The following is a 26,301-nucleotide window of genomic DNA, read 5'->3' on the forward strand; positions in this document are numbered from 1 at the left end:
CACCATCACACATTAATTCCAAACTACCTACCCACGTTATCATGCCTAAATTATGTACATTATTCTAAAACTCATCCAATATCCATGTCTCTACTTATTTATTTATATATATGTATATATCGGGAATAGTTTCTATATTTTCGGCATATCAGTTATCGATTTTAGTCCTTAGATTTTGAGTTTATAGTTTCAATTTAGACTATAAATTTTAGAATCTTACAACTTTACTCTAAGTTTGGTTTCTGAGTTTCAAAAGTTACAATTTCAACATCAAACTTTCACTTTTCATTTATAGAGGTAAAGTCATTCGTTCATTTAACAGAATAATAATTCATTAAGTTTCATAGTTTTTCTCATTACTGTTAGAACTAAAATTAAAATTTAAAGTCACGATTATTTTAAATTAATCAATAGAAATTAAAGTCAAAGACTAAAAAACGTCAAAACTATAAATCTTGAAATTTGGAGGTTAGATTGAAATAAAACTTAAATTTCATAGTTTTTTGAAATCTAGGAACCAAATAACAGGAAATTGTCAAAATAATAAATTTAGCAAAATTTTCATATTTTATCAATAATCGACATTTATAGTCACAAATATGTTTGAATAAGTGACGTAAGTATGATTAATAGAATTCAAATTTTTAGTGTAAATTTGTAAATATTTTAATTGATTTTGTTACTTTTAAAAATTATTTAAAAATTATAATTTAATTTTTCATCATGATCTATTATTCTTAATAATAATAAGTAAAGCACAGGCAAAATCAATTTTCAACAAAAAAAAAAAAAAAACTCAAATAAAATTTCACAAACATCTAATCATCCATTACAAATCATATCTTATACAAAAACACCCAAACAAAAATTAAGATTACATTATTAGTTACATAAAAGTGGAAATGAATGCAAAATTTCACTCATTTCTTATCTTACCTTAAAAGTGGAGGAAGGATAGCCCACATTAAAATACTATTTACTCTCCCTATATATATAACATTTAATTAATAATTAAGAAAAGAAGTGTTGTTTTTGAGAAAGAAAAGGGAAATGGTGTCACTATTCTTATTATTCCATTCCATGTTATGAGGATTTGTATGATTTTCTTTTTAAAATTTTGATTAATGTGAACCCCACGATCCAACGGCTATGATTACTCATCATGATATTAATACACTAATCAATTTTCATATCATATAATGAACTATAATATTTTAACTCAACGGTGTCGTTTTAACCAAATCTTATTTGTACTTTCTTCCGGTCCCCTCCTCCAAACATGCTGACTCACCATATCTCCTTTGACGATCATTTCGAACCCATCACTTTTTTTTTTCCTTTTTCCTTTTTCCATTTTCAATATATTTACATTTTAGCCCTTTTGTTTCTATACCTTTCTTCTAATGCTTATGGAAATAAATATGTGTTTATTATAACTTTGTAAATAGTTTGGTTTATTTTTTAATCTATTGATGAAGACATATTTCGGTAAAGTTGCCAATAATAAAATTTATGATAAAATATTTACAGTTTGTAAGGAAATAAAGTATGGTTGTGTATAGTGTAGATAGTTTATGGATTTTTCTTTTCTTTTTTTTGATAAAACTTCTATTTAAAAATATGAAATATAATGATGTTGTTTTTGTTGGATACTTTGTTTTTATGTTCCTTATCAAATAAGTTATAAATTTTTAAAATATTTTTTTTCATTCTTGGGAATTGTAAGAATAGGTTTAAAAAGTCAAAAGTAGTTTTTAAAAAAGTAATTATATAATATGTTAAATTAGGAAAATTGAAGATACTTTATTTTTTAAAAATTGAGAGACTACATATTTAATCCTTAAGGACTTGTAGAGAGTGATTTGATTTTTTTAAATGAAGCGTATTGAAAAAACTTTGGTTTAATTTATTGGTTCTTTAGTTTGTTATCTTCGTTTTTAGAGCGTTTCAACATCAAAAGCTAAATTGGTAATGAAGAAATTGTTATTATTTTAGAACTCAGTTTAAAAAAAACGGTTAAAAAGTAAATTAATAGGCACAAATTTCAAAAAAAGTTACCCAATAATATGTAAAAAGAATTTCACTTATTTGTAGAAAAAAAAAAGGAAAAGGAATAAAAATAAATTATTATTTATTGGTTATTCATATTCTTATTCTTAATTATATGTTTAGATTGAAATAAATTAAAATTAAAGAGAACTAAACAGTCCTCTTTATTATATTTTCATCCGATTCTCCTTTGTCGGTACATTCACTCACTCCCCATTTCCACTCTCCACTCTCTAATGGCCGCTTTTCTCTCCACTTCCCTTTCCTCTTTCTTCTTCTCCTTCCTCCTTCTTCTCTCTACAGTTTCATCCCATTCCCCGTTGAAGACCTTCATCGTCCGCATCGACCGTTTCTCCAAACCCTCTGTTTTCCCCACTCATTACCACTGGTACACTTCCGAGTTCACCCAATCCCCCCAAATCCTCCATGTTTACGACACCGTCTTCCATGGATTCTCCGCAACTTTAACTCAAGACCAAGTAGATTCCATCGGAAAACACCCTTCTGTTCTTGCTGTTTTTGAGGACCGTCGTCGTCAACTTCACACCACTCGTTCCCCTCAGTTTCTCGGCCTTCGAAACCAGCGTGGTCTCTGGTCTGATTCCGATTACGGCTCCGATGTTATTATTGGAGTTTTCGATACCGGGATTTCCCCTGAACGACGAAGCTTCTCTGATGTGAATCTCGGTCCGATTCCACGTCGTTGGAAAGGGGTTTGTGAGACTGGAACTAAGTTCACGGCCAAAAACTGTAACAGGAAGATTGTGGGTGCGAGGTTTTTCTCTAAAGGTCATGAAGCAGGGGCCAACGCTGCTGGTCCGATTATTGGGATAAATGATACGATTGAGTATCGATCTCCGAGAGATGCTGATGGACATGGGACTCATACGGCATCGACGGCGGCTGGACGGCATTCGTTTCAGGCGAGTTTGGAGGGTTATGCTTCGGGGATTGCAAAGGGTGTGGCTCCTAAAGCGCGTTTAGCGGTTTATAAAGTTTGTTGGAAAAACTCTGGTTGTTTTGATTCTGATATTCTTGCGGCGTTTGATGCTGCGGTTAACGATGGTGTTGATGTCATTTCGATCTCAATTGGAGGCGGGGATGGGGTTTCCTCGCCGTATTATCTCGACCCAATTGCAATTGGATCGTACGGCGCCGCTTCTAAGGGTGTTTTCGTTTCGTCTTCGGCTGGAAACGATGGACCTAATGGAATGTCAGTGACGAACTTGGCACCCTGGGTTACGACGGTTGGAGCAGGTACGATTGACCGGAACTTCCCGTCGGTGGTGACTCTTGGAAACGGACGGAAGATTTATGGGGTTTCTCTCTACGCCGGAGCCCCGTTAAACGGTACAATGTATCCGTTGGTTTACCCTGGGAAATCAGGGGTTCTCTCTGTTTCGCTCTGTATGGAGAATTCGCTCGATCCTAAGGTTGTGACCGGAAAAATCGTGATCTGCGACAGGGGAAGTAGTCCCAGAGTGGCTAAGGGTTTAGTCGTGAAGAAGGCCGGTGGTGTCGGGATGATTCTAGCAAACGGAATCTCAAACGGCGAAGGACTCGTCGGTGATGCCCATCTTCTACCTGCCTGTGCCGTCGGCTCGGACGAAGGCGATGCCATGAAAGCCTACGCATCATCCTCTACAAATCCCACCGCCACCATCGCCTTCCAGGGGACCATAATCGGAATCAAACCTGCGCCGGTAGTGGCTTCGTTTTCAGCAAGAGGGCCAAATGGATTGAACCCAGAAATCCTAAAACCGGACATAATCGCACCAGGGGTTAACATTCTCGCCGCCTGGACAGACGCCGTCGGTCCAACCGGTTTGGACTTCGATAAACGAAAAACAGAGTTCAACATCTTGTCCGGTACATCAATGGCTTGTCCCCATGTAAGTGGAGCTGCCGCTCTGTTAAAATCAGCTCACCCAGATTGGAGTCCAGCAGCGTTAAGATCCGCCATGATGACCACCGCAAGTATCACCGACAACCGCCGCCAACCAATGACGGAAGAATCCACCGGAAAACCTTCAACTCCTTACGATTTCGGTGCCGGACATGTAAATTTAGGACTCGCAATGGACCCAGGTCTAATCTACGACATTACAAACACCGATTACATAAACTTCTTGTGCTCAATCGGGTACGGCCCGAAAATGATCCAAGTCATAACAAGAACACCGGTTAGATGTCCGACGAAAAAACCATTACCGGAAAATCTGAATTACCCATCAATCGTAACAGTATTTTCAAGTCTATCAAAAGGGTGGTCGACAAAGTCGTTTATACGAACGGCGACTAACGTGGGGCCATCAAATTCAGTGTACAGAGTTAAAATCGAAGCTCCAAAAGGAGTGACAGTGAAGGTGAAACCATCAAAACTGGTGTTTTCAACGACGGTGAAGAAACAGAGCTTCGTTGTGGCAATTTCAGCCGACAATCAGAATCTTGCACTGGGGGATGTGGGGGCTGTTTTTGGTTGGCTTTCTTGGTCCGATGGAAAGCATGTGGTCCGTAGTCCATTGGTAGTGACTCAATTAGAGCCCTTGTAAAAGTGAAGCTTTGGAATTCGATCATCTTTCTCATGATCAAAACAACAACAACAACAACAAACAGAAGAAACCAGACTCTGCTATTTTCTTCCCCTTTTACAGCTTTTTTTTTTTTTTTTTTTTTCCCTTTGAAACTTGTAATCTTTAGTGTTCTATGTTGTTGTGTAATGGAATGTAATTTTTAGGGGTTTGAGATATCTTCTTCTTTTTTTTCTTCTTAAATATATTCTCTTCAAAAGTTAATGTTTTTCTATTCTGACGTGGGGATGATTTGAAGGCAGTAATTATGGGTTTGAATTTGATTGATTGATTGATTTTTGATTTAAGAGTGGTGGAGCCACCAGAGAGGAAAACAGGGGTTTGTTTTGTATGGCAATCCCAAAAAGACACTTGTATGATAATGGCATGGTTAGGTCTTTCTTTAGCATATGGTTGAAATTTGCAATTGGGAACTTATAAAGAGGACCCTTTATTTAATGCTCCAATATGCTTCTCTTCCATTCAACCTTCTTGGGATTTGGATATTTCTGTTTTCAGGGGAGTTTTTCAAATTGCTATTTTTCCACCACTTAATCAATGAGTCCATTATTAGAATATTTTAGTTTAAATTATAATTACAATATTTTACTTATAACAATGTATTTGATTTATAAATTACTTAAATTTGAAAAGGAGATAATGAACATTGTTGTAAGGAATAAAAAAGGATCGTAACTAAAGTTCCAAATGTCCTCTAGTAACATTGTACCTAGTCCATGCTTTAGGTAACTATTTTAATCTAGGGGGTGTAACATATGTTACCATTAAAGAGAGAAGGTATTAATAAGAAAGATAAAACATTGAATGAGTATTAGATCAATTTGGACACACTCCAACTAGTCTAACTATATAATATTTGAGTGTTGAAAAGACTTAAAAAGTAAATCTTAGATAGATAATGATACTAAATTGAACCAATTTTCAGGAGTTCTATTTATTACTTTTATGGTTATTGTTTACTATTAGCTTTTAATTCTTGGATTCAATGCTTGTGAATTTGGTTGTTAACTTTGTCAATATCTTTGACTTTGACAAAAGCTTTACTTGTAATAAACACTTGTAGTTGAAGCTTATGGAAAGCCACTATCTTTATGGGTTTTCTATGTTGGGAATCAATCTCATTCTTATAGAATTATGCTCCAAATTTTAGGTATGGTTGTAGAAATCAAAATCATTAGAAATTGGAGTGAATGTTTGGGAATATAATGACCAATTACTTGATTAATTATTAAAGGAAGGTTAGTGGGTGAAAAATGTAGATTACCATTTGAGCTAAATGATAATCTACCGTATAGGTAACTATTTAACAAGAAATTGCTAACACTATTACTTTCCCTTTAATTTGATTTGGTTCACCAATTTTATAAAACTTTCAAATTTAATTTCAACAACACACGAGAATGCATTTGCACCAATTAAAGGTGGGTTTGGTATGTATCACATCCACTTCAAAATTATACTATTATTATATAAATAGTTCAATCCAAATAACTCTTTTCACCTTTTTATTTGTAGTAAGAGACTTTTAGAATAATAATAATAACTAAAAAAAATGAATGACACAAAACCCGATCAATCCGATCCAATTCACTTGGGTTGAGTTATTAACTTATTTGAGTTGGGTTGGATTTGAAAACAAAAAAATTTATTACAAAATAGCAAAAATTTTAAATGAGCTATAGAAAGTTGGATGAATTTTATTGTATTTATAAACAGTTCAATTTTTTTTTTCTATTTTTGAAAATGTCCGTTTTTTTCTTTATCTTAATTTTATGAATTATTATTGGATAATGTATTCTGTGACAACTCTTAAAACTACTTTTCTTGATGTAAATTGAGATTGAATGGTTAATGTAGCATTAGCAATAAGATTGGATCATGAATTGATGTCTCTTCTTGAGCTTCACTTAATTAATTACGTGGTATGTTTTTGTTTCCATAATTAATAGGATTGATTAAATATATATCCTATACTTCCCAACAACCCATTCCTTCCATTAATCACTAATGTCTATATTTTTATATGTCCAAGTGATTCAATACATTGGTGGGAAATTAATTAAACAAACAAAAGAGTGGAAGTCTACTAATTAACCCACCAAATTAAGTGGACATATAAAAAACAAAATAACAAGGTATATAAAGACTAAATCTAAGAATGTTGTGATGACAAATCTTCATCTTCATCTTCATCTTCATGGATTCCAGCGTTTCTGAAAAACCATACAAAAAGCCATTACAAACTTTAGAATTCATGCCGAATCTTTCCACCATCTCAAGATGTGCGGATGCGGTAAGCAAGCTATCTGATCCAGCATTGTGTTTCATTCCAAATCGTTTTAGATTCAATAATTTTCCTAATCTTTCAAGTCCAAGTCTTCCATGATCATCTAGTCCTTCACAAAATTTAGCCATATGCTTCAAATCCCTCACAATTCCAACTTCGTTAACCACCACCGTTGCGAATTCCTCCATTGATTTCGGCAACACTGTGATTAACCCCATCGCTTTGATTAGATAACCTATGTCGTAGAGGCCATGGAAGGTAACCCATCGAAAGATGTCACGTTTTCGAAGGATAGGTAGGAATTTTTTAGTGAATGAAGCAATGGGTATTCCATCTTTCTTCATTTTTTTTAAATCCAACCCATTATGTTCTAAAAACGGAATGGCATATGGAGAATGAGCGTCAGCTTCGAAGTCAAAATCGGAGAAATTAAACTCCCATGAACCGCCAATTTGACCCAAATCATCTGAAGCTGTGATACCTAGTTGAATGAGCTTAGTTTGGTTTACATTGAAACAGAAGTCTTTGTAAAGCTCATCATCAATGGAACCCCGTGGAGATTGTGCAATAAAGCCAGGGAATTCAGTGTCGATGGTAAGAATGGTGTGGAATCGCAGACATTCATCAAATCGGGCAATTTCTGAATCGAAATTCGAAGCCCAAACTTGTCGAATCAAAGGCTTTTCTCTTGTCGATCGGGTTTGATTTCTTCCACCCATTTGTTAACGTTGTTTGTTTGATTTTAATTTTGGAAGCTTTGTTCTTAGAAAGCTGTGGCCTGTGGGGGGGGTTTTGTATATGAAGTGTTGTATTTATAGAAACTAATTGGAAAATCCTAATAACTATAGGATTCCTTCACTCATAAGGTAATGGCTGAATTTAAATTTCCTTAAGAGAAATGGAAAATAAAATATCTGATTATACTATTTAACTAAAAGATAAAGAATCTGTAAAAAAGATAAAAAGATAAAGAATAATGATAATGATAAATAATTAATTATTTTACATTTATTATAATTATGTTTATCGTTTTTTAAGATATATCATCTAAAAAACAACGTAAAGTAATTTCAAGTTCATTTATTTAAATAAAATATAATTGTGTAGTTAAAAATCAATTCCACTTCTATCATATAATAACTTTTTCATCCTTCTTAAATTTTCAAAATTTCAAATTATTAACCCATAATTCAACTAGAATATTGTACCCAAATCCGAATTTGAATTGTGTTGTCCAAATTTTTTTGTTTAAATATATTTTGTATGAATTTAAAATCGTTAAGTCTACCTCACGTATTAATAATTAAAATTTATAAAACTTAAAAGGATGAATGTATTACAAACTTCCTAACAATAATTTAATTTTGGGTTGGAAGGGTGATTTTAAAAGAAAAATTGAGATGAAAGATTTAATCTAGCAACAATTTAAAAATGTAATCCTTTTTTAAATTGGATTTTAAATTTCAATTTTTAAGATGTACCTCGAGCACAATTCAAGATGAAAAAACATTAAAAATATTCTAGAATTTGACATAATTTTTATTTTTCTCATAATTTGTTATCAACGGTGAGCTACTGATACTATTAGAATATGGAAATTGAACCTACCTCAATCCATGCAGCTAATTTAGGCCTTCCTGATGTCAATCTTGAAAGCCTCCAATAAGAAAACTTGATACCTTTCAACAAATGAAATCATAAAGAAAAACCCTTCAAAACCCATAAATATACACCAAATTCAAGACACCCTCACTATCCTAAAATCCAACAACCATACCAGATAAACTAAATCTCTAAAAAAAAAAGTTAAAATTGATGATTCAATTCAAGCCAGAATCTTCCGCATCCATGGCTACAATAGCAAATCAAATTCAATAACTTCAACAAACTAGAGTCATAAGAATACTTCCAAATAAATATTATGGTGGCGTTAGATTGTGAACTTCCTTCTATCGTTAGAGGACTGCCAGTGAGTTACCTGTAAAATGAAGAATTTATCAAAAGATGGAGAAAAATCAGTAGTGTACATGAAACTTGAGAAGAATGGTGAAGCAAAGTATACATACAGAGCTTGTAGTTTTTTCTCAATAGCGGAAATGGGCAGGACATAATCCGTGTTAGAACGGCAAAACTTCCCATCATGTCTTCTTGCAACACCTATATTGACTAATGCATTGAACAAAACGTACACCAGTTACACACATAACTAGAGAAAATAGACACCCAGCCAAACTTCGATTTCTCCAGCAAAACCAATGAAGCAAGATAATTTGGTGCAGCCTCTTTATGGGGAATAATAGTAAAGCTGCATTTGAATTATTGGAAAACAAATTCATACTGCATTTCAATTATTGTGAGTGAATTCTGAGACGGAAGGCAAAAATGAAATGAGGAAGAAAGAAACAAGAGAGCAAAAGAAAAGATAGCAAAGTGGCGTTAATTTGGAAAATCAATGTTAGAACTCTAATTTTATAAAAAATGATTTGACTTGAATGGTGTATTTTAATTAAACTTCCTTACAAAATTATAATCCAATTTGTTTTCCACGAGTTGTACGCGGCAACATCAGGGACTGCCACGCGCCTACTCGGCTCATCTGAACGCAAACCGACACGCTCTGTTTTTCCTTCGCTCCTACGATTTCCCTCTCTTAAATATCTTCCACTCTCTTCTTCCATATTCATTCAAAATCTTCACTCCAATCATCTCAAACCAACGCTTCTCTAATCCATCCATGGCCTCTTCAAATCAACAACCCACTTCTTCTTCTTCTTCTTCTTCTTCCCTCTATCCCTCCATCGACATGAAAGACCTCGCCGAAAATCTCTTCCCCGACGAAGATCCCCCTGTTTCCGGTCACAAACACCCCGATTCCTCCGAACAAGTCCTCCTACAGATTCCCGGCGCCATACTCCATTTGATCGAAAGACAAAACAGTATCGAACTCGCTTCCGGTGAGTTTTCCATCGTCGGTCTCATCCAAGGCAACAACGTCGTCGCTGTACTCGCTCGTATTGGCGATCAAGTTCAATGGCCATTAGCTAAAGACGAACCCGCTGTAAAACTCGACGATTCTCACTACTTCTTCACTCTCAGCGTTCCCTCAAATGGGTCATCGGAAAATCCTGATTCCGTCGCCGGAAAAGCTAATCAAGAGCCGGAAATGTTAAACTACGGCCTGACAGTTGCCTCAAAAGGGCAGGAAGATCGATTGAAGGAGTTGGATCGTATATTAGATCAGTACAGTTGTTTTTCGGTTCAGAAAGTGGGGGAATCAGCGAAATGGGAGGTGTTAGATGGATCAGTGGCGAAGGAAATCTCGCCGGAGGATATGGCGGTGTCTGAGGAGAAAAGGGAGCTGCTAGAAGAGAGATCTGCTGCTTATTGGACGACTTTGGCGCCGAACGTTGACGATTACAGCGGGAAAGTTGCGAGGTTGATTGCGGCGGGATCGGGACGGGTGATTAAGGGGATTTTGTGGTGTGGGGATGTAACTGTGGATCGATTGAACTGGGGGAATGAGTTTATGAAGAAACGGATGGGGCCTCGTTCTGATGTAGAGATAAGTTCAGCAGCTATGAAGAGTATAAAGAGGTTTCAATTACATCAGCCCCTTTTGATTTTCGTCATTGATATTTGCAATTGTGTAACGATTTGCTGTTTTTGCAGTGTGAAGAAGATGACGAAGATGACGGAGAAAGTGGCGACCGGAATACTTTCCGGGGTTGTGAAAGTGTCGGGATTCTTTACAAGTTCGATAGTGAACTCGAAAGTGGGGAAGAAATTTTTTAGTCTTCTTCCTGGAGAAATTGTTCTTGCTTCATTGGATGGATTTAGTAAGTTCTTCATATCTGTTCTTACTTGTGACTTGAATCTTTATATGTTTATACATATCAAATTTATTTCAAATATTGCATATACTACACTGTGATCGCAACATTATTTTGTTTTTAAATTTAGGCTTGTTTGCTACAATTTTTCTAGTGTAGTTTTCACATACTGTAAAATAATGCTTGAATTATTAGTCAAATTCTGAAAACAGCAAGTTTTTATGATTTGTTTTTAGTTTTCTAGTTTTTGAGATTTACGTTTGTTTCCCGCCCATTTCTTAAACAAAGACTGGGAACTCCTACTAAATTTTAAAAAAGAAAACTAGTTTTTTTTTTTTTTTGCCAAAGTTACTATTTTAGGAGTCATTTGGTAACCGTTTGGTTTTTTTGTTTTTGAAAATTTAGCCAACATTAATTCCATTTCCAAATTTCTTTCTTTCTACCCACAGTTTAAAACCAAGCCAGATTTTGAAAACTAAAACATTAACTCTTAGAAAAAACTTGTTTTTCTGTTTGCTTGCTTCAAATTTTGGCCTAGTTTTCTATTGTATTATTAGAAAGTGGATGACAAAACTTGGATAATTTTGTCTAGAACTAGTATTTATAAGCTTAATTTTCAAAAATTTAAAACCAAAAACTAAGGCTTGATAACTATTGTATTGGTTTTGTTTTGTTTTTTTTTTATCTTTTTATGAACACCTGAATTCTCAGCCAAACTTTAAAATAAAAACAAACTTTTTTATGAACTACAGCCTGGTTACTTCTTTTTTGAAGTACAATAAATCAATGTATCCCAGTTCAATTTTCAAAATAAAAAATCAAATAGATCTAGTCTAAATGGTTTAATGGCCTGCTCTCTCTCTTTTCTAAAATTTAAGCTTAGTTTTTAGAATCATGAGTAGAAAGTGGATGACAAAATACGGAAATTTGGAAGTAGTGTTTATATCCTTAATTTTAAAAAGAACAAGGATTAGTCATTTGGTATATTAATAATGCAGCTGCAGATGTCAATTATAATTGCTTGTGATAGATGTGTCATTTAAATGTAAAACTCTCCAGAATTGTTTCACCAACTATCACCGGCCTTAAATGTCATTGCAAAAACATGAAACAGCTGATGCTTTACTGTGTGAAGTTGGTTTGGTTCAATGCTCGAGTTTAATGATCCAAAAGTAGAGAACCTAGCATCTTCTATCTCTCGTTCCTTGCTTTTGCATTTTGATTAATCTTAATGAAGTGTCTGAAAACATACATCACTGAAAGTGGTATACTCATGTCTCTCATGTATGAATTCTGTATGAACAGACAAGGTTTGTGATGCCGTTGAAGTAGCAGGAAAGAATGTGATGTCAACGACGTCAGTTGTGACTACCGGACTTGTTTCAGAAAGGTACTTCTTATGCTATACATATATATACATATTCGACTTCATGAGTTTAGATCAAAGCATAAACTTGAACTTCGGTATTAGTTTCCGAACTTTGAAAAGAGTTTTAGTCCGATTATCTCTGCTTGCTTTGGTTGAACAAGCATGGTGTCATAGAAAGGTTAAATTACTTGACTATCCTAAACTTCGGATAGTTTAAGCATTTATGTTACTTACAATTTTGGTCCTTAAAGGTTACAAGGATGCGTTATATTTGACCTCTCTACTCCTATTGAGGCCTCTATAACGGCTCTCGCCCTTGTCTTGTAGACACAAAATTGATAGTTTCAATTTTTGCAGATATGGAGAAGAAGCCGGTAAAGCAACAAATGAAGGGCTTGGTGCAGCAGGGCATGCAATAGGAACAGCATGGGCTGTGTTGAAGATAAGAAAGGCTTTAAACCCAAAAAGTGCTTTCAAGCCAACTACTCTCGTAAAAGCAGCTGCTGCCCATTCTAGTTCCTCTTCTAAATAAATTCTTTGGATTCTTTTTTTTCTTCTTTTAATTGTAATACATAATTGCCCCCAATTATATCATGTGGCCTGATGGAATTGTAATGCCCAATTTTTCTGTAGTGGGTTTGTGTTTCTATTGTTTTGTTGTATATTTTGTTTTTGTATATCAAACAGTTTTGGATATGATATATAGTCTACACTCGTCTTGTTTTCAATTATTTTTAGTTAGATTTCTTGGGCTGCTTTGATTATTTTGTAACTTAGATTACAATAAAAGTAGGTTGCTAAGATAATGCAATGATAAAATCAAACAGGTAAACTGATTCTAATTGTAATTAATAAATAAAACTGAAATGATGGAATTTATGTTTGTTCTAAGTAGTTAAGAACTTGATGAAGATATCTAATAAGCTAACCCAATAATGATCTACTACTTAAAAGATCAAGTACCAAATTAAAGTTAATTGTGTCTTAGTTCGAGTAATGGAAAGTAGATGAAGAGAGTCCAAGTTGGTTGGGTATTTGGGTTAAAAGTGGTGCAATTCTGAGTTGAAATTTTCCTTCAATCTGTGGTCTACAATATCGTTTACACCATTTTTACATCTCAACATATTTGCTTATACCAATCTTTCATACTCTCATGTTTCAAACTTTTTGTGGTACTTGTTTTAGTTACCATAGATAAGAAATAATAGTTAGCAAACTGTTCAAGAAATGAACAAGGAAGTGGTTGATGTTTTGAGTGTTTCGAGGTTGATTTTGAGAATTTGGTATCACTTTGGAGATAAGATATGTGTATAAATAATGGGATAATGTTTGGAAAATAAAAAACAAAAGAACAAGTAGTAGGTTGAAGAAATAATTGTGATAATTTCAAGTGGTGGAGATTAGAAACCATATCTTCCATTTGTTTTTCTATTCTTTTTTATTGCTTCTTTTCATGAATTTTATTTTCTACATTCTTATCTCAATGTGGAAATTTAGTTACTCTAATTTCATATTATGTCACCAATTCCTTTTTTGTATCAACTCTTCTCTTAACAACAGCGTGTTCAATTACTTGTCTTAATTTGGTGTTCTGTAAATTTCTTAGCCACTATAAAAATTTGCACTTAAATTAATCGTTCGGCTCATGCTTTTGGTCTAGACACGTTCTTGAAGTTCACATACTTAAAAGTACTTACACTGATGTGGTGTTGAGTCGAATACACTTTGAAGCTTACATTAGTTCGTGAATACAAATAATTACTCATTCCTTCAAGTTGTCTGTATAAGGTTCTTCTTCTGACAAGTGCTTGAAGATATGTGTGACTCTCTTAAGGTTGGAGATTGTGCTAGTAGCGAAACCGGATGAATTTAGTTGTTCTAACTTATGACCAATGCATCTTACTTTTCCTTATATTCCAATTATCTCATTGTTTCCTCTTTTAGACTTAGGCCCACACATGTGTTTTGGCTACCCTCAATAATCTTAATATAAAATAAATGATTCAATGAATGGGAAATCCATTGAAAGTAGGTATCATATTCAATTTTTGTATAGAAAGTATCATAAAAGAAGAGGTTAATAGTACTTTAAATCTCCCCCAACATTAACCTCCATTAATTTGCACCTTTGGCCACTTGGAATCCCATGGAAATATCTTTGTTGTGTTTACAACTTTCCACTTCCTCTCATTTATTTATAATTTTCTTAAAAAATCAATGGAACTTTAAGAGATGTCTTCACCCACATCACAATCACTCATAAAAATAAAAGGGTCCACTACACAAACTAGCATGCATGACCATATGAGCATCATTCAGTATCTTAGCCACACCCTCTATACATATATATATATATATATATCTTCATTAATCATATGGATCATAATATATATCCTACCAACCTTATTAATTATCCTTTTCTTTTTCTTTTTCTTCCCTTTCAAACCCAAACCAACCCTTGTGTGACACATTAAACTACCTTTTATGTGCCTCATCAATTTTATATCTTTGTTTTAAGATCTTTCACATCTTCACTTTTAACTTTTAGTTATTCTTTAACTTGTTAATATAATTATGTATCGTATGCTTTTTTTTACTCACTTACCTATTGTATAATATTTTTGTAGTACACAATAAAAGGGAAAATTCAAACTTCAAACATCTCACTTGTTAACACATATTATATAATCTACATGGAATTTTTTTAATACACGATAGAAGTTGATAGTGAAAGTTTGATATTAACTAAATTATGTTCATTTTTTATTAAATAGGTCTCGAGAGTTACTGTTAATTGGTTAGTTCAAGTAATTAGCTATGGGTACATATTCACATTTTATTCAAGTTTTAAGAACCAACTAGATAGTTTATGGCTGCTTCTTGGACCATCCATTTCACTCATGTTCTGCGTATCTTTTGCTATGTCAAGGGGAGCATGGACTTCAGTTCTCTTCTCAGTCATCTCTCGTGTTATTTGGTTACTCTGATGCAAATTGGGTGAGAATCCTATAGATCGACGATCTACAAAGTGTTGTCTCTCATTTCGGTATTAAATTAGAATATCATGTTCTTGATGATGTTATTTCATAACTCTTATGGCTCTGTTGGCTCCTTGTTGTATATGGGTGTCGCTCAACAGACTCCACTCTCCTTTATTGTGACAATTGTAACACTATCTAAATTGCTCACAATGATGTACTTCATGAGCGTACAAACCACATAAAAATAATTATTATTTTGTTCGTCATTTACGTTCCATTAAAATAGTAACACTCTTCTTTTAGGTTCCATTTCCACTACTTCACAACTAGCATGAATATTCATCAAAACATTACCACTTGGTTGCTTCGTTCAGTTGTTTATCCAACTCATGCCGGACTACTACTCCTACTACCTCGAGTTTAGTATACATGTAAACTATAAATCTAAGAGTAACCACGTTCCTTGTTTATATGTATAGACTTGAATACTTAATTACCTGATCTCCTTATTTTCTTATGATATACATCAATAAAGTATTCTAATTAGTTTACATAATCTCAATTACTTGAATCTAAATTGTATACATAGAACAGAATGATGTTAAGTTGAAGATCAAATGTAAATTTCTCTATTTTCTCATTACAACATATTTCCTCTTGAAAATAATACAACCACCCTATTCTAATTAGGCCTGCTAGATTCTATGACAAAACTTAATTAGAAGACCACCAATTATTAAACCTAAACTTTAATGGCAACTAAAAACAACTTTAATTCTAACCAACATATATTAATAGTAACATGTAACAGTAATATTAATAATATATAATAATATAAACCTTCACTAATTTGGATGGTTCAATGTTTTCTTTTTTCTTTTTGACTTATCAATCAGTTTATTGTTCTAATTAAACTTGGTCCCATGTGAAAGCAAATGTGCCTTTGGTTGAGACTTGAGTAATGTAATTAACTAAACTTTCTTTAGAATGTTTATGAACTAAACGTATGATGTATTCTTTTAATTAAAAATAACTATAGTTTAACCTATATAATTATAGGCAAATTAAAACATATTCTTATACACTCTCCCTTTAATGAGATAAACAAAGGGGAAAGATAGAAACTTTAAAATCAAATTGATTTGTTTAGATTTAAACTATCACTATTCAAATCATTTCTAGCTAATGTATGATTAGGACACATGAGAGATTTAATTGCCAACTTGGGTAAAGAAAAATTACAAGTACAAGAAGAAGATGATAAATTTCTATTAAGGTGCAATAAAAAACAAAATTATTTCCCCCTTTGTTGAATTTGTAGATTGGAGAGAAAAATAAATTATGCTTTTGTCTTTTTAAAAAATTAGAATGCATTAAGAAAAAAAAATTAAAAAGTCAAAGAAACTAAATATCATCCCAATAAAAGATGACAAAACCATGAAGCTAAGCCATGGTACTAAAGTAGGTCCAAAATTAAGCATATATCAACTATATACGTATATTTTTTCTTTCTTTTTTTTAACGTTTGAGGTTTAAATTTTCGTACATCAATAACTATTGTACTCAAGAAAACTAATATAGAATCGAATATAAGTCTTGTAATATGGTCTTTTCGAACCATGACATAAAAAAAACAACCATTTTTTAAGGAATTTCCTTTTTGTATGATGCTAACACTTTGATTATTCACGTTGATGTTGAAATTTAGATTAAAGTAGATTTGTTTGTATGATGAGAATGAAAAGACTATAAAGAAGACTGACCTTACTTGGCTGTGTGGTGGATGTCACACCCACACCAATAACTAAGTTAGAGAAACAGTAAAAGTTAGAAATATAACTCAAATAAACTATTTATCTACTAAAAGAAATTTGTCATAATGAATTTTTACGACCAATTGTCCTATACCTTTAGGATTGAGTTTTCAGAATCCATTACAGATATTTTTCGAGTTCACTCGACTAGATCCTTCATATGAGATGTTCTTATCAAACTCCAACTCAATTCAGTATAGCTTTCAAACCTAGTTTTGCTTCTTTCTTTATACCTTTCTCGAGTCTAAAATGTTTGAATAATTTCTTTTAAGCATTAATAAGTTGTAATTCATTTTAACTCAATTTTAGGTTTTGGTGTGAAGTTATAATCCAAAGAAACAATATATGATTATGAATAGTACAAGAGATATTAGACAAAATCAAAAAAGGATATAATGTGAACAAGAGGAGAATATATAAGTGATGGTTACATATTTTCAATAATTCATCAAACTAAATTCAAAAAATGATATCATCCTTTGTCCTCTGTTCCTTTCATGACTAAAATCAATTAATTTCCGTGAGATTATTTTTCCCCACATCCACTTTTTCCATCCCAACCTTAATTACTTATAACATATAAACTATAATTTTAAATTTGATGCATTTCACTTCATTTACAAACCACAAGTTCATTCTTATTAGCTAGATTAGAGGTAATTCCTTGAAACCTTCTTTAAATTTGTTTGACTCTGTAAACAATAACAAATAATATTGTTGTATAATCAACTTCAAACTATCATAAGTTACATTTAAATAATAAATCGAATTTGTCCAAAAACAAATCTATATAAAAGCTCGAGAAACACATGTCATGCACCAGCTCATTTATAATAGGCTAAGAGGGACTTGAGTTCTCCTTGACTTTATCGTCTTTATATATATAAAAATGTTTAACTTTTAATAATGATTGGTAGCTTAGTAGTAATTTCGCTTGTTTACCCCTTCCCAACTCGAATTCAAAGCTTATTAAATTAAAGCTATTTAACTTCATTTATTTTTTATTTTTATAAAACTTTAACATCTTTTTCTCTTCCCCACCTAAGTTAAAACTATTTAACTTCATTGATTTTATTACTTTTATAAAAACTTCAACATTTTTTTCAATTTTTATTTGTTGAAGCTTGTTATTCTTGAAAATTAGTTTCAAAATTGATCATATGTTTGTTGAGTTAACAAGTATTTGTGATTTTTTTCAAAAAATGATGATAACAACTAAAGATAAAGTCTAACATTAGTCTATCGATTACTTACCTTAGCACTATATTTATCTTACCAATTACAACGGCTATCGTGAAGAGAACACTTTTTGCTATGAACATTATAAAGATTCAATTGCGGAATCGAATGGGAGACCAATTGAAGAATGATTGTCTTGTAACATTTGATAAGATAGATAATAAAGTTATTATAATATGAAACCTTGTAGAGGACAATTGTGATGTCCGAAAATGAATACATTTATTAATTTTTAGAACCATTAACTTATAAATTATTTAAAGTAAACTATAATGTGTTTATCAATAAATTGATTGGATATGGGACGGGTAGGAGGTAAGATAAATTTAGTGTTTTTTAATTGTTAATGAGTTATTGTTAAACTTGAAAATGAATATAGGAAAGGTGTGATTTTAAGAGAATACAAACTTGGCACCAAAGTACTAAACATAACATACTAAGCTATGAGAAATGAAAGTGAAGAAAATATTGATATAAAAATATATATGTTTTTGTCCCAATTTTAAAAATATTACACTAAACTAATATGAAAATATGAAATTAAACTAAAATAAAAAGAGAAAAAGGGGGAAGAGATGAGAAGAGAAGAGAAGAGAAGAGAAGAGAAGAGATGAGATGAGAAGAGAAGAGAAGGGGGGGGAAAGGTCGGTGGAGAGAGGCATGTGAGGCTGCGGGTCCCACGGCCGCAACAACGCACATGATTTCTTTATTTTATTTTTTATTTATAGAAAAGAAAAGAAAGAGTTAATTAATTGATAATAAAGATTAATAGTTTCCATTTATTCCCAACAAGAGAGGAGGTTGAGTTTGGGTTTGGTTGGGTGAATAGGTATCCCCTTTTCTTCTTTTCCTTCTTTCTTTCCCTTCTCATCCTAACCTCTCCTTTCTTTTCTCCTTTTTCCCTCTTTTGCCCCCATCACTAACCCCCTTATTACCATTTCTACCCCTCTCTTTCCCTCTTTTTCTTCTTCTCTCTCATTTTTATGCTTTTTCAAATATCTATTCTCACTCTGTATGAAATGAAATATTACGAGTATCAAATTTTAAGGGGATGCGTTTTTCAAAAGATTCAAAATTTCAATCAAAACTCTCCCTAAAATTGTCCAACCAAAGGTAAGAAATGCATCCACTTATATCTTAAATGCTAGGTGAGGCTCGTCTTTTGTCACCATATTTCACTCTCACCAATTTTGTATAGATCACATATAATGTGAGTGAAATGTGCTCACAACCTCGATTCGTGAGTTTAGTTCAAACATGATCAAAGAAAACAAGTCCTTCTTGTTCTAGTGGATTATTTAGAAGGCTAAATCAGGCTAGGTTTTCTAATTATGATATATACAATCAATAAAAATACATACTTAACCTAAATGCTTTTGTAGACTCATTTGTGATGAAGGTGGTTTCAAGGGAATAATTCTTTCAAACTTATGTTAGCCTTTTTTGTTTTTATTTAAATTCACTCTTAACTTAAATATAATATACATGACAATAAACAATTTAATTCTAAAAGCAATCATCTTTATGTATTAGAGTGGTAACTTTTTTTTTCACACCAAACTTCATTCATAGTCACCATCCCTTATTTTCTTCAAGACTTACTTTTATCATATACTAACATTGGTGCTTAATATTAATTTTCTACATATATACTTGCTTTAACTTGCAAGATGATTAAATTCAAGTATTAGAGTTCGTTCAAAGCCTGCACATGTTGTTGCCGTTCACCGTTGTAGACATATTACAACCTTTGATCTCTATATCATGCTTTTTCTCTATGGAACTAAGTCTACCACACTTTGATGTCTAGTTAGTACAAAGAGTATAATAGTTCATCTAAGCACACAAAAACAATGCTAGGGCTCTCCTTTAGGTTGTAAATGTTCTTCCTCTAACAGTCATCCATCTGTAGAACGTTTAAACCCTAGCGATGTCAGAATTATTTATGGGCAGTCAAGGTTGTTGTAGGGCGTTAGACTAGATGAATTTGGATCAATATTTTTCAGTTGGTACATATTTGTCGGCTAGGTTGGGCGATTCAAAATTCAAGTCTCAAATTTTTTTTCTTTTGGAATATGTGTTTCTCATGCGACCTCTAGATTTTTCTTAGGTTTCAACGAGTCCATGCATGGGTTGTAGGCCTTGTTTGATCGAGGCAACCCTCAACAAAAGTAAAAAAAAACCATAGAAAGTAAAAAAGGAACAATATCAACGTAAATATACGAATGTGTGATGATTTGAAGTTTGAATAAGATGGAAATGTTAAAGAAGGTCGAAGTGTCATATTCTTGGGGGTGTGGTGTGACATATGGGAGAGTGGGGGAGGAAAAAAAAATATCTTATGGAAGCTTCTATTGTCTCAACCTAACCCCTTTAGAAAAAGAGAACAAAAAGGGTGAAGAGTTGCAAAAGTGACTCTCTTTTAGGCCCATCATCAATTTCTCTCATTCATTCATCTAATCATATATTTATATTTCTCTTTCTTTATTTTCAAAATACTATTCATTTATTTAATTATTATTTCTTTTCTCAAAAAGAAAAAAAAGAAAAAACTCATAGTGCCCACCACCACCATCTTTCCTTCTTTTTCTTGGTTACTCATATGGCCATTTTGTGTCTTCTTTGCTTTTTCAGGTAATCAAAATTCATCTTCTTTTTTTTTTTTTTTTTCCTTTTTCTCTCTTATCTTGGATTCTCAATTAAATAAATATTATTTCTTTATTTATCATTTTTAAAAAAATGATTGTATTTGTTTTCAAATCCAAATTTGGAAAAATAAAAAGCTAATTATCATGGAACTAAAAGCATAATAATAATAATAATAATTGTCATCACGTTTTTGTTCTTCCAACTTTTTTAGAATCAATCCATTTTGTTTTCTTGAATCACATAATTTTCTATATATTATATTCTTTGAACTTTATAGCTAATGAAAAATGGGTTGAATCATAAAATCTTCACATTTGAAGGACTAAAATGAAATTAAACTTAAAGAGAAAAAAGAAAAAAAAGAATCAAGTCCATCTCAATCTAATAACCCATGATGTCATCTATATTTCATATATACATATATATATATAACATATTAACAAATTAGATCTTAAAGTAGCCAAAAAACACAAAAACTATTAGATTATAGAGACCCCATCAAAACATAAATATAGTTAGTGAAATCATGGATAAGATTTGGATGGTGGGAATGAGTCATCTAAATTAATTTGGTCAAAATGAGACAAATATCAATATATTTAGCCTCTCTATCATTATTATTTTTTAATCTCTTTTTTTCTTTTGGGTAATTCCCCATTGGTCATATTTAGACAACTCAATTCTCTTATAATACACATACATACATACATACATACATACATACATACACACAACTTACACTTATAGTCAACTTCATATTAGGTTTAACCTTTTTTAGGTAAGTTAGCAAAAATACAAAAATACCATAAAATAAATCAAATAAAAAGTTGAAATTTTGATCTAAAAATGCAAGATTTTTGGAGTAGATCTCATAGTCAATAGTGAGAAAACATTAAAAGGTTCTTTTTTTCATTGGTTTTAATTCCTAACAAAAAAATTCAAAGGGTCCCTTTTACATGAATTTTTTTTTCTCAAATTCCCAAGTCAAACAAGAAATTCATTCAAAAGGAAAAAAAAAAAAGAAAAAAAAAAGAGACAAATCAACATGATGATGAGTAAGAAAAACTAATGGGTTTATTTATTTCTTTTTCTCTCTCTTTTTATGGTTAAGCTTGATTTTATTTTTTGCTTAAAGTGGATAAATTTTTACAACATGCATTCTTATCCATTTTATCATTATTGTGTAGGTAGAAAATTTTCATAAAGTTTAAATCTTTTATTAAGAAAAGTGAGTTAAAATCTACTATTACTATAAATATCTTAAAACCAAAACTAGAATTACTTAAAAAGGTAGCATCCTAAATCATTGTGACAAAAGAAATTAGTCTTTGTAGTTGGTAAAACTCTAGAAAGTAGATCTAATCAAAGTCTTCACAATTTCCACAACTTCTTTCACTTTTTCCCATTCATTTTTCTTGTCTCGTTTTGATAACTACTTAGTTCAACTTATGTTCGAGTTTAGATATGTGATTTGAATCATTATATTTAATTGTTATACTAAAAACTTGTCTTTCATATCGTTTTCAAAATTCATGTTTTTTTTCTTAAAAGAAAACTTTACTACACGTGTCTTCGTGAAAATTTTATTTTACTGTTTTTTTAAAAATATTTTAGGGAAAATTGTAAAAGTGGTTCGTGAAGCATAGTGGTGGCCGCAACTACATTGTCCACTTTCAACTATAAAAAAATTGGCCCTAAAATTTTTAGGTGTGTTAAAATAGAGCCTTCAAATTTATAATAATTGTGAAAATTGGACTTCTAAATAAGAAATAAAGTGAACCATCAAACTCAAACAATTGTTACAATTTCTATAATTACTTAAGTTTTTAGTGTTGAACTTTAACGCTTGTACAAGTTTTAAAAAATCTCAAACATCCTTGATCTTAAGACATAATTGTTCACTATAAATAAGAACCAAAATTTCAATCGTCGTGATTAATACTTCTATAAACAAAATTTGAAATCTATGATATGATTACGACTATGACTGTAATTTAACAGTCACTTTTACCATTTGTCCTAATACAACTATTTCAATAGAAAGTACAATATACACAAAAACTTCCTTTTAACTTTTTCTCAAAGTACAACATAGGGAGATGGAAAGATTTAAACTCTTCAATCTTAAAAGTATTCAATTCCCACTAAGTTAATGCTCACATCTCCATCGAACATTAGAAGTAAAATGTATTAAATAACATAAAATTTCATTTCAAAACTAATTAACATAACATAATGATCGGAATTTTCAACTTTTTCTGGTGGACTCACCATTCTTGATCATAATAGATCGGTTGACGATCTAAAAGCTTGAAGTAAATAGATAAGAAAAAAAGTTTACTTATTATATAATTTAAGAATAAGGGTAAAGAAATTTAAGAGTGAGAGGAAAAGTGTGGTGTATGATGGGAGTTAGATGATAGGCCAGAAATGGGAAAAGGGGAGAGATAAATGCAAACAGATATCCAAATTCTAGTGGATATATATGGTAGGTTGAGTCATGATGGATTAGATATAAATGCTAAGAAGGTTGGTAGAGAAAAGATGGTACTGCAGCAACACACACAGTTGTTAGTTCCTTCACACCTTTTAATATTATTATTATTATTATTATTAATGTTATATTATATGTATGAATTTCAAACTCTTTCATTCTAGAGAGAGAAAATCAATAAAAGCTTTAACTATGGAAGAGATGGGTCACCCACCACTTTCAACTCTCTTCCTTTCTCCTCCTCTCACAGCTTATCCATTACCCTTCAATGGCAAATAACAAAAGAAAAGAAAAGAAAAAAAGAACTCCTTTTGCAGAAAATGACAAGAATAAGTAACCCATTTGAATTTGGGAGTTTCTTCATTTCATTTAATTCCCTTTCCCTAATATAAAAAAAAAATCTCAACTTTTCACTTCTAACATAAATAACCTTAACATTTGAGGTTTTATAGACAGTAAAATTTATGACAGTATTTTGTTTCCTCAATCAATGTTCCTTTTTAACTTCTCAGTCTCTTCTTACCCACTCCTGTCTTTATAACAACACTTTACTTTGGTATCTTTTGCTATAAAATTTCCAAGAGAATATATAAATAAAATCAAACACTTGTTTGTTATGTGTGTGAAATGAAGTGAAACTCCAAATTCAATAAGAAAAATAGATCCTAAAAGGGGATCTTGATCCACTCTTGTTTATATATATATATATATATATATATATATATATAATTTATATATATCTCAAGTCAGCCAAAATAAGATACAAAAATGAAAAAGAAAAGTTTATACTTCTTCTACAGAGAAAAGGAAAAACCTCTGGAAAAAAAGGGGGTGTTTTAAACTATGTTTCTTCCAACTATATGCAAAGATATTTAACTAATTCTTCAGCTGTACTCATAATCATTATACTATACCAATATGCACTGTAAATCTTACAGATCAGAAGGGGAAAATGAGAAGAACTTAGAGAGATTTGAGAAAGAAAAAAAAAACTAATATATTTTTTACCAATCTAACTTCTCATTTTTCCCTGCAAATCAGATAAAAGAAACAAAGCCCAGCTTATAGAATTTTCTTGTTCTCACTTCATCTCCAAGCTTCTATAATCCAGAATCCCATTTTTGATACCAAGAAAATCATACCCAACTTTGTTGTTATTCCCAGTTGAAGTACCAATACTACATCCAATTTTGCAGCTACAATCTTTACTGTTTTGTAATCCCAAACTACAAGCAAAACAAAGATTCTTGGGTCCAACAATTTTTTCAGGGTGAGATTGATAAGGTGGGCTGATTCTGAGTTCTAAGTTCAAATCGGGACATCTTTCTTCAATTGGGAAATCTTCCCTTTCTAAATCTTGAAACTCTTCAACAACCATAGATTTATCTTCTTCCACTTTTACTTTCACATCAGTAGCAGTGAAGGAGATTGTTGTTGAAGCTACTTGTTCTTGAGATGTTTCATTGATGGGTCTATGAGTAACAGGATCAATTCCTCTGTTTAAAAGCTTCCTTCTAATATGAGTATTCCAATAATTCTTAATTTCATTGTCTGTTCTTCCAGGTAATCTCCCAGCAATTAAAGACCACCTAAAACAACAAAAAGAAAAAAAAAAACCCCAAAACCCCATCAATCAATTTGAAAGGAAAAAAATCCTCTAAAATTTTCAAATTAAAAAAAAAAAAACAAATAGTTAAAAGATTGATTTCAAATTTCCCACAAACTTACTTGTTACCAAGAAGACTATGAAGCTTGATTATCAACTCATCTTCTTCTTCAGTGAAATTCCCTCGTTTAAGATCAGGGCGTAGATAATTAATCCAACGCAATCGACAACTCTTACCACAACGAAGAAGACCAGCAGCTTTAGGGAGAGATCGCCAACAGCCTTCACCATGAGCACGAATATAAGAAATTAAACGCTCATCTTCTTCTTTAGTCCAAGCACCTTTGTTTGTGTGGGCTTTTTCACAACAAGGAGAACGACCCATTTCACAAAACAAACAGAAGAATAAGAAAAAACAAGGAAACCCCAGAAAAATCAGAGGAAAACCCAGATGGAAGAAGGGTTTAAAGTGAAGCAAGGTTGATGAAAATGGCGGTTTAGGGAACAGTAAGGGCGGCCATTGGAAGGGATTTGTGAGTAGCTTTATAGCGTTTTGACTAATGAAAAAAAAAAGAGAAGAGAAGTGAGGAGAGGGGTAATTGCTTCTAGATGCGAGTTGGTGAGATAGGTTAGAGAGGAGAATGCCTGCTCCTGCCCTTCTCTCTCTCTCTCTCTCTCTCTTTCTCTTTCTCTTTCTCTTTCTCTTTTATCATCTTATATATATATATATTAAATCCTCAATCATATAATAAAGTTAAAGTCACATTTAACTATAGAGGTGACATTTAGTTTGGTGTCAATTTAAATTTTTTTTATATATAATGATAATGTTTGTATATTAGGCCAAAATTCCAACCTCTTTCACATATGTATGTATGTATCATCCTCCTTTTTTTTTATTACTATATGATTTAAATATTATTTTAGTTTCTACGTTGAAAGCTTCGTTTAATTTTAGTTTATGTACTTTCAAATGTTCAATTTTAGTGCGTGTGATGTTAATAAATTTTAACTTCAGTATTCTAAAGTTAATTTTGTCAATGTTGACTTAATAATGATAATAATTCGCATCCAAGAAATACAATGTGTATTCCAAAAGAAAAAAGCTTGAGTCTAGAGTTTGGGTCGATTGATCAAACTAATTATAAACATATACCAATAAGGAAATAATGGATTAGTGCTTGGTCTTACATCGCAAAATGTAAACCTAACTATACATGACTGTCATAGAAAAGATCTTATACATAGTCTCATTTGACGACCTCAAAAGAAAAGGAAAAACCTTGTCATACTTCTATTGTGTTGAATTATATATACACTATGTATGCAGTAACTTAAGAAATGTGTTAGGGTTAGCACCAAACCTATGCAAGGACCTTTGATTCAGGTCAA

The 26,301-nt window shown here is 32.0% G+C and overlaps 4 protein-coding genes across 4 annotated transcripts; 2 read left to right on the forward strand and 2 right to left on the reverse strand.

Annotated features, from left to right (window-relative positions):
• The first annotated feature begins 2,241 nt into the window (after window positions 1-2,241).
• LOC101217844 (subtilisin-like protease SBT1.6) lies at window positions 2,242-4,885 on the forward strand. Its single transcript, XM_004146988.3, has one exon. It carries the CDS (start codon window positions 2,286-2,288, stop codon window positions 4,599-4,601), a length of 2,316 nt encoding a protein of 771 aa, XP_004147036.1. The 5' UTR covers window positions 2,242-2,285; the 3' UTR covers window positions 4,602-4,885.
• Window positions 4,886-6,511: 1,626 nt separating this feature from the next.
• LOC105434613 (putative CCR4-associated factor 1 homolog 8) lies at window positions 6,512-9,479 on the reverse strand. The gene is made up of 2 exons (XM_031881056.1): window positions 8,994-9,479; window positions 6,512-8,905 (listed from the first exon to the last, which is right to left on the reverse strand). Exon 2 carries the CDS (start codon window positions 7,644-7,646, stop codon window positions 6,744-6,746), a length of 903 nt encoding a protein of 300 aa, XP_031736916.1. The 5' UTR covers window positions 7,647-8,905; window positions 8,994-9,479; the 3' UTR covers window positions 6,512-6,743.
• A 121-nt stretch (window positions 9,480-9,600) lies between these two features.
• On the forward strand, window positions 9,601-12,857 carry LOC101218079 (protein EARLY-RESPONSIVE TO DEHYDRATION 7, chloroplastic). Its single transcript, XM_004146989.3, has 4 exons — window positions 9,601-10,521; window positions 10,597-10,763; window positions 12,063-12,147; window positions 12,484-12,857. The coding sequence occupies exons 1-4, from the start codon at window positions 9,662-9,664 to the stop codon at window positions 12,656-12,658; spliced, it is 1,287 nt and encodes a 428-aa protein (XP_004147037.2). The 5' UTR covers window positions 9,601-9,661; the 3' UTR covers window positions 12,659-12,857.
• An 11,215-nt stretch (window positions 12,858-24,072) lies between these two features.
• Window positions 24,073-25,603, reverse strand: LOC101218319 (myb-related protein 308). The gene is made up of 2 exons (XM_004146990.3): window positions 25,032-25,603; window positions 24,073-24,892 (listed from the first exon to the last, which is right to left on the reverse strand). Exons 1-2 carry the CDS (start codon window positions 25,292-25,294, stop codon window positions 24,385-24,387), a joined length of 771 nt encoding a protein of 256 aa, XP_004147038.1. The 5' UTR covers window positions 25,295-25,603; the 3' UTR covers window positions 24,073-24,384.
• Between the last annotated feature and the right edge of the window lie 698 nt (window positions 25,604-26,301).

This window comes from Cucumis sativus, chromosome 2 (genome assembly GCF_000004075.3).
Source record: "Cucumis sativus cultivar 9930 chromosome 2, Cucumber_9930_V3, whole genome shotgun sequence".
NCBI classification, from domain to species: domain Eukaryota; kingdom Viridiplantae; phylum Streptophyta; class Magnoliopsida; order Cucurbitales; family Cucurbitaceae; genus Cucumis; species Cucumis sativus.